The 20,408-nt window shown below is 32.4% G+C and overlaps 3 protein-coding genes across 4 annotated transcripts; 2 read left to right on the top strand and 1 right to left on the bottom strand.

The window, feature by feature from the left end:
- The first annotated feature begins 4,374 nt into the window (after positions 1–4,374).
- LOC145052192 (uncharacterized) lies at positions 4,375–7,623 on the top strand. The gene is made up of 2 exons (XM_078999996.1): positions 4,375–4,595; positions 5,301–7,623. Exon 2 carries the CDS (start codon positions 5,419–5,421, stop codon positions 7,414–7,416), a length of 1,998 nt encoding a protein of 665 aa, XP_078856122.1. The 5' UTR covers positions 4,375–4,595; positions 5,301–5,418; the 3' UTR covers positions 7,417–7,623.
- Positions 7,624–10,387: 2,764 nt separating this feature from the next.
- LOC145049298 (trihelix transcription factor ASR3-like) lies at positions 10,388–13,381 on the bottom strand. 2 transcript variants are annotated; one of them, XM_078997725.1, is made up of 3 exons: positions 12,638–13,381; positions 12,505–12,543; positions 10,388–10,775 (listed from the first exon to the last, which is right to left on the bottom strand). In XM_078997725.1, the coding sequence occupies exons 1-3, from the start codon at positions 13,371–13,373 to the stop codon at positions 10,486–10,488; spliced, it is 1,065 nt and encodes a 354-aa protein (XP_078853851.1). In that variant the 5' UTR covers positions 13,374–13,381; the 3' UTR covers positions 10,388–10,485. The 2 variants fall into 2 exon arrangements, with proteins under 2 accessions (XP_078853851.1, XP_078853852.1); XM_078997726.1 differs by having other exon boundaries at positions 10,388–10,772.
- A 1,946-nt stretch (positions 13,382–15,327) lies between these two features.
- LOC145049370 (uncharacterized) lies at positions 15,328–16,107 on the top strand. Its single transcript, XM_078997788.1, has one exon. The coding sequence runs from the start codon at positions 15,328–15,330 to the stop codon at positions 16,105–16,107; it is 780 nt and encodes a 259-aa protein (XP_078853914.1).
- The last annotated feature ends 4,301 nt before the right edge of the window (positions 16,108–20,408 follow it).

Below are 20,408 nucleotides of genomic sequence, written 5' to 3'. Positions count from 1 at the left end.
TAAATGAAGTCTATCAATTATACAACTCATGTGGTGAATTGTTTCAGGGCTAAATCGAGTCTTAGGGTGCCATATCAACTCCTTTAAGGAGTTTACGGCCATGGGACCATAATCCCTTGGAGTTTATGGCCGTAAACTCCCTTGGGAGGGTGATTATGAAGTTTTCAAGTCCCAAACATTTCTAGGAACAAATCTAGACTTTAGTACTTAGCTTTAGGAGGGTTTATGGCACCAATTGGTACCATTTTATGGAGTTTACGGCCATAGAAACTTTTGGGCCGTAAACTCCCTCACTCTTGGGGTTATAAGTGTTTTAACTAGTCCATAACACATTTAGGTACATGCCCAAATTGTCTCTTGGCCTAAGGAAGGATTTAGGGTGTCCTTTGACCCCTTAAAAGGAGTTTACGGCCCAAGAATTACTCTTGGCTGTAAACTCTTCACACTTGTGCTTTCCTTATGTTTTCTAGGTTCTAAACACTTAGGAGTACATGCCAAAAATAAAGTCTAAGCCTTAGGGAAAGTTTTAAGGCATTTTGGCACCTAAAACATGGAGTTTACGGCCTAAGAATCTTCTTGGCCGTAAACTCCCTTCTAGCCATGATTCCTAATGGTTTTGTTGGTATAAAGCATGAATTTAAGGCTTCTAGTTCGAGTTCTAAAGCTTTTGAGGGTCATTTGAACCCTTAAGGACCTTAAAATGGAGTTTACTCGCCAAGAACGTTCTTGGGCGGTAAACTCCCGGATCTCACTTATTTGGCAAGAAATCTATGTTATTAAGCTTAAAACAAGTAGTATAAAACAACTAGAGAAGTATACTCACAATCTGGGATAAAAGCCCGAAGATCCGTGAGAGGGAATTTGGCTTTTCTCTAAATGGAATTCAACAAATGAACCAATTTGGTTCAGAATTCTATTTATAGTCCTGAGATATTTTTGGCAGAAAATATTTTTATTCCTGGAACGAACTCTAATGTCTTAGAGTAATGGAATAACAGTGTTGCACTAAACCCTAGTGCAACCACTCTCCTAATATCTTCTTAAGTGTAAATCCTAAAAACTGCCTAACTTACACTCGGAGTCTGAATTTTCACTGTAACTGATCTACATCTATTGGCTTGATATGGTTTGTTCAGAATGGAAATTTCGGGTTGTCACACTACGTCCTTAGACCAATTAGGGTTCATTAGGCCCATTATGATTCCACTAGGCCCATTAAGGTTTCACTAAGCCCATTAGGGCTTCATTGGGCCCATTAGGGTTTCAAGCATCCTAACTGAATCAACACAACAAGGCAAAGCACACCGCCACCCGACACGGCGGATGGTGGCAGCAGGAGGCGGCAGCCACCACCTCACGGTGGTGGTTAGGGTTTTTCTTTTCATTATTCCAATTCTAGTTAAACTTTACAATGCTGAATTTCAAATAACACACACACACATAATCAATAAGACACATACACCCACGGTGGTGCATGGTGGCAGCCACCACCTCACAATCGTGGTGGTGGTGGATGTTTTCGGTTTCCGGCCAACCAAACTACACAACTTGGAATAGAAATGCACACACGAAAGTTAGCACACTACAACCACGTACACACACCTAAGCACACAGAAAAACACGCACACACAACCACCCTCCACGGTGGCTGGTGGTGACGGAAAATGGCAGCAGCAAGCGCCCGGTCGGAAGCGCAATGTGATCAGCGGCAGCCACCATGTCCGACCGCCATGGTGGTTCTTCGTGTATCCCTCTTGATAGAAACCACACGCACACGCAACTTCCTCGCAAACCACAAACCACGGAACACCAAATGTTGCAATCAACCTGAGAACGCATTCAATCCCAGCCGCTTTGGGAGGTAAACGATGGTCGGAGCAGCAGTAGCGGCAAGGGCACGACAACAGAACCCATTTGCAGTCCCAGTCGTCCCTAACAACGAGAAGGTGACTTGCACATCGACGGGTCAGCATGACGTCTACCGACACTCGTAGTCCACCTCTTCACGACGACCTTGAGCTATCCTAACATGGGGGAGGAATGGAGGTCGACGGTGGTTCTTCTAGTGGCCTTAGCTGATGAGAGTAAAAGGAGTGTGGCGGCTAGAGGTTAAGGGAGGTATAAGGAGAACTGGCGGCTGATGAATCCGATTAGGTTTAGGGTTTTAGGAAATGGGACAGTTAGCTTATATACCCGCTCCACTCAACCATTTTTCCATAATGACAATTTCAGTCCCTCCTCCTCTATTTTCTTTCAAAACAATCATTAATTTACCCTTTCAACCCTTGCTCCCATAATTCTTTTTTCATAATAAGTCCTATAGTTACAAAACAACCCCTCCTCCACAAATTATTCTCAAATGGAGTCCATATGTTACAAAACACCCCTGACTTCTAAATCATTTGCAAAATGAATCCCAAAATTACACCCCACTAATTATTATTCGATTTTGGGGTATAATAATATAATAAAATAATAAAATTACTTCTTGGGGTTCCGGGTTTATTGTTTTAATTATTCTTCTTAAAACGGGATGTTACACTATATATTTTCTTACTTTTGTTTTGTTATAGATTAGATCAATTTGTGAAAGACATGTCCAAAATTAGGGGAAAGATTATTGAGATTAAAAATGATACTAAATGCTAGAACAAGTGCAAACTTACCTTCAACAAGTAGAGAAAAAGAAATTAAGAAAAGTCCCCTAATGGATTCACAAGGTCATTTTCTCTATCCAATACCCTAATTTGATATTCTATTTTTAATTTATTACTGGATGGAGCTAAAAAGGAAGGCTCCTGGATGAAATTCTCATTCACATAATTGAACGCATATAGTTTGAATTATTTATAGTTTGAAATGAAGCAACCATGGCTTGATTTTCACTACAAGATTGACGTATTTGGGGTAAAATCATACATCTATTTAGGGGTGTGCAACAAAGCAGGGTATCCGTTTCAGAACCGTAACTGCTGGTTCGGTTCCTAAATTTTTTAAAACCTTTTAACGATAGTTCCGATTCTTGTTTCATTTTTTCAAAATTGCTATCCGTCGGAAACCGGATTTTATATATATATATATATATATATATATATATATATATATATATATATATATATATATATATATATATATATATATCGCCAAAACTGTCAAGGAGTTATGCATGTCCAAAGAGCTTTTAGCTCAGTGGTATCATGTGGTGTCTTCCCTTTTCGCGATCGAGGGTTCAAGTCCCGTGATGGATATAGGTGGAATTAGATGTTAGTTTAAGAGTGATTATATATTTATATTTGTCAGTTCAATAAATAAAAGCTATGCATGTCCATAATTCATTTATGTTCTGTAACAAGAGAAACATATATTATTTATTTTGATTTAAAATATAAACACCGAAAGTCTATAAAAATAGCTTTTTTAATGTAAATTTTGTGATTATTATTATCTTTTTATAAATTAGACACCAGGTATCCGGAATCAGAAGCGATTCCGAGAGAGATTCCGAAATCTTAGGAACCAGTGTAACCGGTTCCGGTTCCAACATCATATGAACCGTCGGTTCCGATTCTGGTAAATTTGGTCGGGTTCCTAACTATGCTCACCCCTACATTTATTATAAATAATTAAATGTTTTTTCAATACAAAATTTACTTTATTTTAGAGTAAATTATAGAAATAGTCCATGTCGTTTGGTTAAATTCGTAGTTTCGGTCCCTAAATTCAAATTTTAATAGGTTGCATCCCTATGGCTTATGAATAGTACCCTTTAGGTCATTGCTCCATATATATATATATATATATATATATATATATATATATATATATATATATATATATATATATATATATATATATATATATAACAATTTTATTTGTTTTTTGTTTTAATAGAACTAATATAGATTATTTATAATTTTTTTTAAATTAATTATCTAAATTATATATATATATATATATATATATATATATATATATATATATCATATTATTATTTATTCATATATTTTTATTTTTATGGTTTAATATTTTTAATATTGTTGACGTTTTATTCGAATATATTATTTAATGTTCTTGTGTTTTATGTTTTGTATTTTTAATATTTTGTTCAAACAAATAGAAATTTGAATAACTATCATCGTCTATTATCATTATTTAAACTTGAAGTTCAAAACTATAAATTTTGTCAAATTATATGGGTTATTTCTGTAATTCAGTATTACTTTAATTAAAAAAAATTTATTAATATATAATTAATTTAAAATTTTTTCTTAATATATAATTAAGATAATTGAGTCCGGCCCAATTTATATCGGGCCGGTTTTGAATCTCAGTACTATATGGGACCCATCGATGGGTTCGAGGAAGTGGAAAACACTGCAAGTAGCACGCATTCCACACCCTCGTCTCCCCCAATTACTAAAACACAAACCAAAATATTCCCAATTTTTTCTCCCAACCTTCTTTCGTTACATTCTACATGCATGTTTCACTGTAAACAAATTTGTTTAGCTGCTCAATTTCACCCCATATATTTTGTATTTTCAGCTCTAATTTATGAATTTGGTCAAGAATTGAAGCTTCATGTCTAAGAAAAGGTATACTATACACACAGTGATATCAATTTCTGCTTTGATTTCCATGCATTTTAGTTACTTTGCTGTCAATTTATCTGAATTCTTGTTGGATTCATATGGTATTTAAATGCTAGCTGATTTCTTACGTTTTCTATGAATGTTGCGTTAGTTAGGTTTTTTAGTAAAAGATTGACTACGAAATTATTTTGGGGTGCATTTTTATGATCTTCGGTGTCTGCTCCTTTTTTTTGTGAATAATTGGGAGTTTTTTAGGATTTGTAGGATATTTACCCTAAAGTTGATAATTCAAACCAGACGTAGAAGAAAGAGTTTGATTTGGCTACTGAAAATTACTTCAATTAGTTGCCTAAACATGTTAAGCATCCAAATTAATCATATGAGTAGAAACTTATCTCACTAGTACTTCGAAAATGCTGTCCTAAGGATTTCAATTGGCAATATGTTGCATTATGCATCCTTTGTTCCTAATAGAAATTGAATTATGTTGATCCGATGGATCAGTTTTTAACATCAAAGTGTTGACCATCTTTAGCTTGAAGAAAAATACTAGATCTAGAAAATCTTTGATGCTAAATTGGTTAGAAAATCTTTGTTTTGATATTTGAATTTACAATGTAATCAATTATCATATATGCTTCTATTTCTCTACTGCATTTTACGTGCTCTATTTCTACAAGAAATTCATAACATAAAACTATAATGCAGGAAAAGATAAAGATAGCTCTATATGTTGTTGGTTTACTCAGTTATGCTCTTCATTTCTCTAGAAGCTTTGTTGAGTATGAACTGATATAATATAAAAGACAATAACAATCAGGCTATCATGTCTTACAATAAAGTAGAAGCAGTTCGAGAAAAATCAGATGCTGAAAAGTTGATTCTTTCTAATGATTATGTTGCTGCTAGAACAAAACTCAAGAAAGCCCAACAACTTTTTCCAGCTCTGGATCACATTGCCCCAATGCTTACTGTTTGTGAGATTCTTTCAGCCTCCACAAACATAATCCCAGGTTATGAAACCGATTACTACTGGGTTCTTCAGCTTATGCCTTCATCAAACCTCACAGATATAACTTCTCAATATCAGAAACTCGTGTCCTTATTACAACCTATAAAATACAAATTCCCTGCTACCGAATTGGCCCTTAAGCTTTTACATGAAGCATATTCTGTGCTTTCTGATAAGAAGAAGCGTGTGACTTTTGATATAAAACGAGGTATAAGTTGGGTAAATTACGAATCTTTTGAACTCAACCCGAATGCGATTTCCGATAACAATGGTGACAAAGTTCATGTCAATAACATATTACAAGAATCTGGTTCTTCCTCTTCGGATGTTGTTTCAGAAGGGCATAAAGGTCAAGACATGGATATTAATTCGGTATCAGGTACACTAAAGGGTGTTTTAAAAAGGGTCGAACAGGATTATTACGGTTTTGATAGTTTCAGGACACATGAATGTTTTGAATTAAGAGATATTTGGGCTGTTCATTGCTGTTTACGTGAGCCTTTCATTGGTGGTAGATATGGGCAAATTTGTAAAAAATCAGGAGGTGAAATTGAAGTTACATGGTTGAAACCGATTCCGGTTACCGAAGGTGAAAGAAGATGGTTTGATGCGGGTTTGCCTGTTGCTTGTGGATCGTTTTGCTTGGATACAGAAACAAATGGAATCATCGGGTCGAAAGGGGTATTTTCGTACAAATGCTCATGGGATTCCGGAGTTACAGAGGAGTTATTCGAGATTTACCCGAAAAAGGGCGAAGTTTGGGCGTTATATCAAGATTTTGACCTCGAAGAATGGTCCTACAATCCTGATGTCATACAAGACTGTTCTTTTAAACCATTTGAAATCGTATCCGATTATTCGATATACACAGGAGTCGAGTGCTGTCCATTGGTTAAAGTGAACGGTTTCAAAAGCATTTTTGAACGGACCGAGGGCGAAAATGTCATTCTACATGTCGGGCCACGAGACCTATACATGCTGGCCCACAACATTCCAGCGTATAGATTTACAGGTGGCGAGATCGATGGGGTCCGCAACGGCATGTTTGAGCTCGATCAATTAGCTCTGAGGAACTCGAGTCAAGAACCTGAGGATTCAACTGTGGCTAAAGAGAAAGAGCCCGAGTTTGTGGACCCTACACCTGGCCCAGATAGCACAGTTTTGGGCCCAAATTGGTCTGTAAATGACTTCACAACGGGCCAGGTTTGGTCTGTGTACACCGGGAAAGACCTGATGCCTCGCCAATACGTTGTAATCAATAGCATGATTTCACCGACCCGGTTATCTGCAACGGTTCTCGAACCGGAGCCCGTTCCGGACATGGATCCGAGCTGGAAAAACCGGAATTTCCCGATTGTTTGTGGTATGTTTAGAGCGAAAGACACCGTTCTCAATTTTGACTTAAGTCAACTCTCGCATTCGGTTAACTGCTACAAAAGCATGAGTGCTTCGGTTTACAAGATCTTTCCGTTAAAGGGGGAGGTTTGGGCGGTGTTCAAAAATTGTAAATCGGGATTTAATCGACTGAATTATGATAATTATAAATGTTGGGTGGTTGAGGTTTTGTCTGATTTTTCTGAAGGGGAGAAGATGATGGTGGCTAGATTGGTGGAAGTCAAGGGTTGTTTGACTTTTTATGAGCGATTGCAAGGTGAAGATGGGTTTGAAATGGTTCGTGGGTTTTCAAAGAGAGAAATGTTGTGTTTTTCGCACCGGATTCCGGCTTTCAGGGTGCCCGGAATTGGAGGGCATGGGATTCCGGAGAGTTCTTGGCATTTAGAACCGGTGGCTTTACCACCACCAAATACCTGAAAGTCACTATAAGGGCCAAGGGGGAGATTCAGATTCTATTTTAGGGTTCGGTATTTAAGACAATTGTTGTAAGATTATTGCTGAATTGACCCTTGGATATTTGTCATAGGATTTGTACATACTGAGGACTGAGGAAAATAACGTAAAAAGATTGGAAGGTGTACAAATGAGCAGTTATTGGTTCATTTGCTTCCATTTTAGTTTCAATCTCAAATTCCATGTTCGAATTGATATTTCTTTTCAATCGCTCATGTTTTTTTTACAACAATCATATGGTTGTTTCACAGTTATTGCAGTTATAGAGTCTTTAACTTTATAATCATTTTTAATATCTAATTACTTTATGAAATTTAAAAATGATAAAATGATGTTTAACAAGTAAAGTCAAATTGATTTTTGACAAGTCATTATTATGATGTCCTTTGGGTTGGAATAATCGTTGAAGTTGTTCCTGGTTAGCACGGATAGACTTTAGATTCAGATTTGATGATGTGTTTGTAGGCCATCCGGTATACCAATGACGAGCCCCTTTGTGGTCTAGCTGGCCATGAACCAGGACGGGCACGCTGTCCCGATGCATCGTTGTAGGTCGTGGTCGTGGTGATTTGTGGTGGGGTGCACAAAGGACCACGACCTTCTTCTCTCTCAAGGTCAACCTGCTTCTTCTCCGTCTCTCTTCTTCGTGGTCGTGACCGATACACCAACAATGGTTCGTGGTTGGTGATGGCACTCGTGGTTCGTTGTCCGTCCTCCGTATTGTAGATGGTCTTACGGTAGTAATGATTGGAGTCTTTGTTTATGTATTTTTATGAGTGTCTTTTAATATTGTTTTAAAAAAATGATGGTAAAATCTATAAAACTATACTGCTCATTGCCAACTTTGAAGTTTTATTTATATAAAAATGGTAAATTTTAAGTTGTAAGAGTGATGTCATCTTTGCTACGTCTATATAAGACAGGAGAGAGTGGTGTCATAAAAGTTGCATTTCTTCACTGTCACATAGGCATCAGTTTACTTTTTATCACAAAAATGTGGTTTCATATCACACTTAAGGAGTGGTGTCACACTTGGGTATTTTTTTTATTTATGTTTTAATAAATAAAAAGGACCAATCATAGGAGGTAAGAAAAAAGATCCAATCACATTGTTTGAAAGAGTGCTCCCTTGGAATCCTGTCCTGCACCTGCATCTCTACCGCTCCCAGGGGACGGTGTTTCCGCTGATATGACACTCAAATGTGGCAAGGGCCAGAGCCCACTCTCTCTGGTCTAAGCTCCACATATATTGCAGCTTGATTTACGAAGTCAAAAGAGAGAGAACATATAATTTTCTCCCTTTTCGGCAATGCAATGCTGAGAAGGGTTGGTTTACACAACATGTTGAGGTGGGGGCAGTATACCTACAATATGTTGCACATCAGTCTTGCCGAAGACTTTTGTCATCCACTCTTAATTATTTGAAATCTAATAGAGAAAAGTCATGGATTGTGGAGATGAGTAGAGATATTTTTCATTACCCACTGAGGGATGAGGATTAACACGGTCGCCTATATTCACCCTTCCAACATTGTAGTTTCACGGTTTACATCCTTTCAATTTTTATCACTATAATCTCCACCCACAAGTATGTTTAATTGCCAATTTGGTCCCTTTCTTTTCCAACATTGTTCTATTTCATTACCTTTTCATATATTATTCTATTTCGATACTTTTTTTGCATATACTTTTCCCGCACAATATTTTGTGATTATAACACATTTGGCCCTTCCTTGGTCAATGGGTAGTCAACTCTACTGTACACTCTTGGATTTCGTTGTTACATGTTTTTGGAAACTATCACTTTTGTGCCAAAATTTTTTAGAAAACTTTAAATTATTTCCGACCCATGCGAAGCATGGACTCTTTCCTAGTTTTATATCAACTCTAACCCTAACAATAAAAGTTCAATTACTTTTTGTGATTTTTTTTCAACTTCAACAAAGATACTAAAAATCACATTAAAAATATATTTTAATATTTATAAATCAAATATAATAATTATAATAGTTATAAAAAAGCAATCAAAATAATATTTTAATTAAAAAATGGTTCTAATTTTAAGAATAGTTTACACCAAATACCGTGGATGCACTTTCTTTCTTTGACACAAAAACGGTGCACACCAAATATGGAGCCGTTATTCAGTCGGATCAATTTTTCCTGATTCTCCATAGAAATGGCATGCAAGACTGTAGGAGATCCCAAATTGGGCACGAGGCCGAAGCCATTTTATAATATATTAAATACTAGTTTATAACCCGTGGAACCCATGGTTACAAAATTGATTAAATATTCATAGTAAAAAATTCAAAATTATTAATCAATTATTTTATATAAAATTTTAAATACATTATTAATTAAGAGATTTTTTTATTAGTTATGTAAAATTATAATTATTGATTCAAATAAATATGTGTAATTAATTTATCATATATATTAAACTCTTTTTATTTGTGAACTAATGAAAACAATAATATAAATTTAAAATTTAAAATAAAGAATAAATAGATTGACAAATAACATCACATTAATTAGGAGGTTTAATGAATTTAAAATGGAGAATTAATAGAATGACAAATGGCATCATATTAATTAGGAATTCTAATATTATTACACTTGACAAAAGGACTACTCTTTTATTAGTATAGATGGTTGCAAAAATATATTTTTAATTAATAATCTATACTTTTTGAATAAAATCTGAATACACTCTGTATAATTTTCGACCTTTTTGACCCGTTTCATTTAAACTAATTTTGAGTTTTACTCCTTTGATCCTTTGGAGATAAAATATAACATAAATTATACCCATTTTAAGAAAAGTGATGGAAATTCCCACCTCTGGCTCTAATGCTCTGTGTATAAGTTATTGAATATGAGGATTGAGGACATTAACAAACCATAATGCCTAATGACTACATAAAATGATATAATTGTTGGCCAAAAGACCATAAATGAAATAATTCTAAGAACATTGAACAAAAACTGAAAGTTTACTATTAAAAATGTTCTGCTCTTAATCGTCCTTGGTCATAACTTATCAGCAATTTTGGTTAATGCATCTGAGATCCTGTTAAGAGCTGAAACCAAATTGTTATTGTAGTCTTTTCTTTCATCTCTTTCCAACTGACAATTTGTGTTTTCTGCTTCCAGCCTTGCATTCAATGAGTTGACATTCTTCTCAAGAACTTCGATTAATCGAGCATTAAAGTTTTTGTTGTGGAGTTCATCTGTTGATACTCTTCTCCTCTTACATCCCTCTTGTGGCATACGTCCTTTCCAAGAAGCCCAGTTGGTTTGTTGCTCATTTAGGGTACCTGCTATATTTTAATAATTTATATAACCAATTTTGTAAAATAATGTATAGACATGTAAAAAATTGGTTGACAAATAAAATAACATAAATTGATAAAACATCTATATTGTTGCATATATTGGTAATTATACATATTTATTGCATAAATAAGTGTTTTCAATAAAATGGATGGGTTAAAATGTCACAATTGTTATTTTTATTTTAAATAATTTCTCTTGTCACAAGAACTATATTGTTACAAGTGTAATCTTATCATTTTAACAAAACAAATTAACAAGTGCTAACATTTGAATACTATTGGGCTACTTTCTACCAGCGGCGAGACTCAATAACAATACTATATTATAATTAAACTGGTTGAAATTTTCATCAAACACAACATTTTTAAATTTAATAGGCCAAATTTCCAATAGAACCCATATTTTTAAATAAACAGATTGACATATTTATGTTTTAAACCCAACATGTTAAAAACTTGGGTTGACCTACTAAAATTTAAAATGTAAATATATTTAAAAATGATTTTGTGTAGCTAAATAAGTAGGGTTTCATTATTTAGATGAAAATAAATTGGACAATTTGGATCGAACAATTGAGTTCAGATATTCGGATTTTTATATTAGTTTTTAACAACACCGAATTATTATTTTAGATTTCGGATTGCTTTTAGTTTATGAAATAAAAACCGAATAGTCCAAAAAACCGAATAACACTTTATTGCTTATTTATATTTAATATATCTATAATTATTTATTAATTTTATCATTTGCTTTTTCAAATAAATTCAAAAAGTTTCACCTAATAAAAAACATTAATATGTATTTTCTCTCAAAAAAATTATCTATTAAATAATAAACTACAATATACCTTATTAGTAGTTGTTTATAAATTTTAAATCACAATTAAATAATCTATTTCTGCTTCTTCTATAAAAATTGGATAATATTGTAATTATATATAGTTTTAAAATGGTTTTAAAATAGTTTGATCGGATATGAATTTTGTTTGAATTATTCAGATTAATATTTTAAAAATCAAAATCGATTTGAATTTACTTAATTGGATCGGATCGAATCGAACCGATCCATCCAAACAAACACCCCTATATATAAGTTACAAACATGAATATTGTTCAAAGGAAGATTAAAGTACAACTACAACTACAAATCACTTATTCATATAATATTACAATTTTATTTTTATTTATTAAATATAAGCTAATTAAGAAAAAAAACTCATTAAATTTAAATAAGATCAAATTAGAAAAAGCCTAATTTGACTTATTTAATTAAACAAGTTGAAAATTTTAACCTAACCCATTAATATTGGGTTGAGTTTTGTTGTATATATATTTTCACCCAATTTGACCTGTTAAATTAGTTCAAAATATAAGTCTTTTCTATTTACTCACTCTAAATTTACATGATTTTAGATACATTAGTTCAGACTGCCATCTTCAGTAGAAAGTATAGATTAGAATAAATAATTGTTGATTAATGAATTTTCCGTAACATGGCAAAATAAATGGACCAATATAATCTTATACTAAATACTAACAAATATTAGTATAATTTATATCTCCCCATGTATTTGGTCCTACTTGTAATTGTGTATCTTAAAAGTCCATTATATCTGTATATATACTTTTTAATGTGAAGAGATCATTACTGCAAATTCATTAATCAACAAGAATGTGATCAAAGAAAACTAACAGAAGATATAGTATGGTTTACCTTGTGAGCAATCCTGGTGAAATGTTTGACATCTCTTCTCTGTTAGTCAAAATCAGATATTAGTGAGAAGTTACTAAATGCAAGCATACAGATAATCAATTTCAAAACCCCGTTTGAATCACACGAAAGTCACCTGAAATAGGCATAGGATCCGGGGATCCCGGTATTGGGTTGTCAGCTTCTTCCTCCATTTTGTCGGAATCTGGAAAAAGACCATCATCAGACACAGCACGTCGACCACTATCAAAAACCACATCCTCCTCCACCTCCGCCTCCCCTTCCTCCTCCTCCTCCTCTTCATCTCCGGCCACCACCCCCACCCCATTTTCATCTTTTGTATCGGCACTTACAGTCACCAGAGCAAGCTTATACTCCGCCTTAGTAAACGCTTTCCCATCCAACACATCAAACACTTCCTGATCAAAAAAACCCGGCAACTTATTCTCTTTCCTCAAATCATTTCGCATCAACCAATATGAATCCGATTCTTGTTTCACTTGTGATTCCCATGCTTTTATCTTCTTGAAATCACCCACCATATTACTCCATCTTTTCCGGCACTGAACCGGGCCCCGGTTCACCGCATGCTGTTTACAGTACGAAGCAACCGAATCCCACTTGGGTTCGACCTGGTCTGACCCAAAAACCGAACTTGATCTCCGGCCCCTACGCCCTCTATTCTCTGCAACTTTCTTGCCTTCTATAAGGGTAAGTGTTTCTTGTCGGGTCCATCGAGGGTGTCGTGGTGATTTGTTCTTATCATCCGCCACTTCCACCACCATGGGCGGTAGTTTTTGGCCATCCACCACCACCTTGCTGGGAGTATCACCACCACCACCACCACTATTATCACACACTTCATCTGCCATAAGAAGGTAATAAGAGTCTTGAATATTTACAGCCTATATATTTTGTGTAGGCTCTTTTATAGGATACATAAATAAAGGAGGTGTATGCATGTACCATTTAAGGATTGTTGACCTTAATAAGGGCATTACTTTCTTTGTTTTGGCATCGAATTAAATGGGTTTTTATGTGCATATTATATACTTAATTAAGAACTAATTATATCTTTAAGGCACTAATTAAGGACCAATTATATCTCATTTTCCCTTTGTTGCCTTACATTTTAGGGAGTTAAAGATTTGTTCTTTAGGACTATACTCTTCTAGTTAAACGTTATGTACGTGAAAAAGTTGAACTTTATTTTCTTACCATATTTTGCTGAATATTAGTCAAACATTAAAAATGCTTTTAAATGAAAACAAATAAAAAAACTTATGAACCAAAGTCAATATTACGACTATTTTGTAATGTTATCAACTAGGTATGAGACCCATATGTTATGCGGGTTCGATAAAACAAAAAATTAAATATTAAAGTTTAAACAAAAATTTATTTAAATTTAAAATTTTAGATTTGAAATTTAAAATTAAAAATTTGAATTTAAAATGAATCATATTAAATATTATATGAGTAGTAATATTATAATTTATTGGTTATTTTTATTTAAGGTAATTATTAATTGAGGTGTAAATATGATGTGTTAATTAAGAAAAGATAAAAAATAAGAAAATGACAAATGGAAAAAACATTTAATCAAAAATACCAAAAAATGACATGTGTCCAAGTTAACGAGAGAGGGACATGTGGCAAAATTATTTTCATTTACTAGGTAGGATGGGTAAGAAAGTAATATCGGATCTATAAAACGTACATAGGAAAAAATGTTGTATTGATTCAATAATTATTAATTAGGGCAGGGATGGCTGAAATAGAATATATATCACAGATTAGTCCTTTCGGTTCAAATTACATTTGAAATTTTTTAGAGTATAGAAGAGTTTTTACTGTTTATTTATGTGTATCTTTAGCTTAGTTTGTATCAAGGAGAACTGAAAATCTCTGTTGATTACAAACATTGAATGTTAAAATACCCACTAATTAAGTATGAAAATCAATATTTATGATAAAATAATGATAAAATGATCTTTATATTTAATGCTATTCATACCTACTTTGGGTTTATTTCGTCAGTTTGTTGGGCCATATTTATTCGTTTTTTATTACTATGATTTTTTTTATTTTTAATTTTTTATTTTTTTATAAAAATGCTAGCATTGGTCCCTTAAACAATTTATTTCTGTTAATACTAATATTAGATGGGATAACGTTGGTCCATCTAAAAATTATTAGTTAATAATTATCTAGTTAATATTTTTAAAAATATATTAAAAATATTATGTTATTGACATTAATTATGAAATAATATATATATATATATATATATATATATATATATATATATATATATATATATATATATATATATATATATATATCAGTGGCGGCCCTGGGGTGGTGCCGGCGGTGCGGTCGCACCAGGCCTCCGATTTTAGGGGGCCTCCGATTTTTAGGATAATTTATAGTTATAGTATTGGTATTTTTGAAAAATCTGATTTTATGTTTTATTAATAAATAAAATTAGTCCGATAACTTTTGGTTCCAATTTTAGATGCGTTTTAACATTTGGCCTCCAATGCATTTTAATTACCGAAATAAAGTTTCACTTTAAAATCATTGTCAACTACAAGGTGGGAAAGTAGGATTGAAAGTGTGAAAGCCATAGTTACTCAAGCTCCTGAAATAGTAAAAGCTCTGCATAAACTTGTTGAAGAAGAGACAAACATAAAGATCATAAGTGAAGCTACTTGTCTAGGAGAGTATGAACTTGACAGATTTGACTTTATAACAGGTATGGTTATATGGTATCATATATTGGCTAAAGTAAATAACCTGAGCAAACAACTTCAGTCTAAGACTATGCGTATTGATGAGACAATGAGTAGTGTGGGAGCACTTATTGAGTTTTTTAAAGACTATCGAGAGAATGGATTTGGGAAGGCTTTGGATTGTGCGAGAGCTATAGCTTCTGATTTGAAAATTTATCCAGTGTTTGTTGAGAAAAATAATCAAAGAAACGTTGTTAAAAAAAGACATTTTGATGAGAATGACATTGGGTCATCAGAGCCGGTACATGAACTTTCACCTCAAGAGTCATTTAGGATTCAATATTTTGTATACATAGTTGATCAAGCTATTGGTTCATTGGAGCGAAGGTTTGAACAATACAAACAATATGAAGACATTTTTGGTTTCTTATTCACAAGAGAAAAGTTGAAGTCGATGAATACTATCGAGTTAAAGTCATGTTGCAAAAATCTGGAAAAGAGACTGCAAAATGGTCATATCTCAGACATTAATGCTGATGATTTATTCAATAAAATGGAGTTGTTACAAAAACATTTACCGATTGAACACAATACAACTAACGGGATACTAAATTTCTTAAAAATGATGAACACTTATCTAGTTTCTTGTCTAGCATACAGAATATTGTTGACTGTTCCTATTACAGTTTCATCAGCGGAAAAAAGTTTTTCAAAACTAAATCTTTTAAAATTTTATTTGCGCTCGACCATGTCTCAAGAGAGATTAAACGTTTTGGCATTGATTTCGATTGAGAATGAGTTTCTTGATTATGAAAGTCTCATAGATGAATTTTCTTCTAAAAATGCTAGAAGGTCAATGTTTAGAAAATAGTAATGCATTTTTTTTTTGTTGTTGAAAAGTTGTTTATAACAGTTTTATTTGATTACTAATGAGTGATGAAGACATTATTTTGTGGTAGTGAATTTATGAGATGTTTTTTTAGCAACTTTATGTTTTGAATTACTGATAGCAAATGTAGTTAATAATATTTACAAAAAAATTTTGTGGAGCCTCATTTTAGTTTTTGCACAAGGCCTCCGAAATGTCAGGGATATATATATATATATATATATATATATATATATATATATATATATATATATATATATATATATATATATATATATATATAGAAAAGTTCAATAGAGAACCATAATTATGAGTTCTTCAAAGAAACAAATCTTTTTTTCAATTTCTAGAGCTTATTGTTTATCGAGAAAAAAATCTAAAAATATCTAAATTTATATATTAACATTGTGAATGTGAAAAATATTTTTCGGATTCACCGTGTGAATCCGGATTCATGTTGTGAATTTTCGAAGATTCACATTGTGAATTTGACGTAAAAAAAATCAAATTTTATATCATTGGAAAAAGGATAAAAAGTTATGAATTTCTGTATTTTTAGTTTTTTTTTGATAAAAAAATAAGTTCTAAAACTTGAAAAAAAGATTGGTTCCTTGGTTAATTATGGTTCTCTATTGAATCTCACCATATATATATATATATATATATATATATATATATATATATATATATATATATATATATATATATATAGGGTTATGTTATTTTGTTTTCACTATTTATTGTGTGCATGTATGATTGATTCTTGACCAATCATTTTAGTTATTTTAAAAAAGTAATTAATGTAGATTAAACGTTGAAGATATAATGAATATTAATTATATCTTCATCATTTAATATGCATTAATTACTTTCTTAAAATAACTAAAATGATTGGTTCAGAATCAATCATACATGCACACAATAGATAGTGAAAATATTTGAACCTAACTCTCTCTCTCTCTCTCTCTCTCTCTATATATATATATATATATATATATATATATATATATATATATATATATATATATATATATATATATATATATATATATATATATATACTGAACAATACGATAAAATAAACATATTTTAAAACCGTATTAATCAACGATATCTACTCGTGGTTTACATATAAATAAAATTAAATATAATTTTTAAATTTAATATTATTTTTACCTAATGTATGATTGATTATTTTAAAAATCGCTTATTTGACAGTCTTTTAATTTCAATCACAGTGATTATTTAAAATATTAGTTGTCAGACTCATGTATTATATGTGTTAATTAAAAAAACAAAAGTTAAATGTAAAGGTTAAAATATTTGAAAAACTTAAATTTAAAAGAAAATAAGAAAAATAATTATTTATTATAATGAAAACGTTTTTTATCTTTTAAATTTAAACAAATAATTTAAATAAACAAAAGAAAATAATGAGCTTTAATTTTGGTAATTTTGAAATTAAAAAGTAAGTTTATTAGTGAAATTAATATCCATTTTTTACTATATTTATTGTAATTATTACATTGAAATATTATGTGAAATTTAATAAACTAGAAAAAACTCATAAAATGACATGTGGAAAAAAAATTAATTTAAAATAACTACAAAATGACATTTGACAAATTATATAAGAGTGTGACAAATGACAAAAAAAACATATTGTTATTTAAAAAAATAACAAAAAATAAAGTTTATATATAAAATCTTTTTTTATAGTTTTGTATTTATACTACATTAATGAACCAATTTATAGTCATTAGCATAAAAGATGTGAAAAGTTATCTATGTTTGGGTTTAAATCGATAAACAAATCAAGCATTAATTACCAAAAAATATTATTAAGGTAACAATGTAATAATTATTAAGGTTTTAAATAAAGTTAAACATCAACGACAATATCAAATTTCAAGTTTTTATAAACCGTGAGCTATGTTGTTTATAATGCGTGACTTAAACAGACAATTTTATATAAAATTTATATATATATATATATATATATATATATATATATATATATATATATATATATATATATATATATATATATATATATATATATATATAAAACTTAAGGTGACATTTTGTTAAAGTATGACGTCAAGTACAAGCCTTGGAACAATGATGCGTCATGTCGAGCTTTTTGAACATTGATAATTATAAATGATTTTGGGAATGTTTGCCTTAGTTTTTAGCTTTTGACAAAATGTTCGATTTAAACAAAAGATTTTGTTTTATAGTACGATCTTTTAGCTTTTAGTTTAAATAAACAAAACACTTCAAATTTAAAAGCTATTTTATGTAGCGTTTAAAAAAACATTGAGCTTTTTAATCAGTTTCCATAATGCCCTTAAAATAAATTTAGATATTTATCTTTTTTAAACAATTTTCCTTTTACGTATTTTTACAGATTTTAAAAGCTTCCAGCTACTTCTGTCAAATACTCATATAAAAAATTAAAACTACAGTTTTTAGCTACCAATTACCTGCTTCTAACTTTCAGCTACCAGTTACCAGCTACTTTTAACAAACACGTCCATACAGAGGTTGTGAATATATTGGATATAGTTTTAACTATTTTTATAAGATTTTTATTTAATTATATAAGTTTTATAAACTTTCAGCAACTCTTTAAACTTTTGTATTTAAAATTGTAACATCCAATATTTCACGAAAATTTAAACTTTTTAAAACAATCCAAATCATCACTTGTTTACAAAAATAGTTTTCTAGAACATGTCGATTATCAGAGTTTTTCCAAAATCAAAAACAAAACATGAGGAAGTGCACGATAAAGCTTTCGCCTTCCCGCGATCATCTGAGGTACTTGAAACATAACCCAAAACTATAAGCCTAAATCTTAGTGAGTTTCCCCCAAAGTACCAACATAGCACAAAACTAGAATCATAACAATAAACAACATGCATACAGAGTTGTCAGTCTAACTGGGACGCCCCACCGCCCTACGGTCTACCTGGTACACTCACAGAACCTTCAGCATGACTGGTACGCCACACCATGCCTTCAGCCTATCTGGACCGTTCTCCGGGCCTTCGGCCTGACTGGTACGTCCCACTGGCCTTCAGTCTATCCGGGACGCCCTGGGTCTGTTGACCTTCAGCAAAAAAGAAGGACCGCCTGAACCCAACCACACATACACCGTGTCGACACACATATATAATAGATAATCATACAATTAACCAGCCAATATCAAGCAGACAGATCTTACAGATCACTAAGCATAGCATCATCTTATCTACCAAGATACATATATAACAGATCACCACAATACTCAATCATACAATAATCAGGATAATAATCCAAAGGGTTGGCCCTGGTGCCTTCGACCCATCAGTATAGTGAGCAAGACTCACATCACACTGTAGAATCACACTGAAAGCCTCTGGCTGCTAGCTCACTAAAATCCCACATTAACACAATAAAATAATCAGCTAATTAATAATTGGATTACAATCCTTGACTAGTAATCCATACTTAGGGTAAATGGCCAGTTTACCCTTTCCCTAGATGGGCTAAGACCCATGCCCAAATCTTGATCCAAAAGGCCCAACAATAAATAATCAATCAAGGCCTAATAATTGGCCTAATTTTCCAAATTGGGCGCGACTCCTATTTGGGCCTTACTCTAAGGTCCAACACTTCACTTAGCCCAAAACACCCATAATCAGATGGACCAATAAGGGCCCAAGCATCCAAGCCCAAAAGGTAGCCCAAAGCTTGAAACCCAAACTTGAAAACCCAACAGACTGAGTATGCGGGGCGTACCCAGCTGTACGCTTAACATACTTTGCATTTACTCGAAATCATGCTAGAGACCACCCATGCCCAATGTACGCCTTGGTACGCCCAACGTACGGGGTGGCCATGTAAGACTTCGATTAAGAGCTAATCCCCTTCAGTCTGATTCGTGCAAATAGCTACACCTAATTTTATATTTATAACCTAACTAACTAAATTGCACCTAGGCAGTGTAGCTAGTCAAATTATAGAATAGTCGGGTAAGTCAGGTGTCGATCACTGTCACACCCCAAAACCGAGAATGGCGGAAACGTACTGGGGCGGAGGACGTCATGTAATGTATCACAACAATGTAAAGTAGTAAACAAGCAACAACATCATCCATTGCATTAATAGTATAATTTTAATTACAAGTGTGTTCTTTCATAATATACAACAATAAAATGAATAATCAGAATAAGCGAGTCTGGACTGCTCCGTCTTCACAAACCTGGTTGTCGTACCTGTCTATTTGTGACCTGAGA

Source organism: Lactuca serriola, chromosome 5 (genome assembly GCF_051521515.1).
Source record: "Lactuca serriola cultivar US96UC23 chromosome 5, Lser_US96UC23_V15, whole genome shotgun sequence".
Taxonomy (NCBI): Eukaryota; Viridiplantae; Streptophyta; class Magnoliopsida; order Asterales; family Asteraceae; genus Lactuca; species Lactuca serriola.
The sequence above is the reverse complement of the archived record's forward strand: the minus strand, read 5'-3'. Positions and strand labels throughout refer to the sequence as shown.

Bases quoted from the DNA above. Each gene is read 5' to 3' on its own strand.
- LOC145052192 (XM_078999996.1), top strand. From the start codon at position 5,419: ATGTCTTACAATAAAGTAGAAGCAGTTCGAGAAAAATCAGATGCTGAA.
- LOC145049298 (XM_078997725.1), bottom strand. From the start codon at position 13,373: ATGGCAGATGAAGTGTGTGATAATAGTGGTGGTGGTGGTGGTGATACT. The intron at 12,544-12,637 runs GTGACTTTCGTG...TTTGACTAACAG, and splicing joins GGATCCTATGCCTATTTCAG to AGAAGAGATGTCAAACATTT. The intron at 10,776-12,504 runs GTAAACCATACT...ATTAAAATATAG, and splicing joins TCACCAGGATTGCTCACAAG to CAGGTACCCTAAATGAGCAA.
- LOC145049370 (XM_078997788.1), top strand. From the start codon at position 15,328: ATGCGTATTGATGAGACAATGAGTAGTGTGGGAGCACTTATTGAGTTT.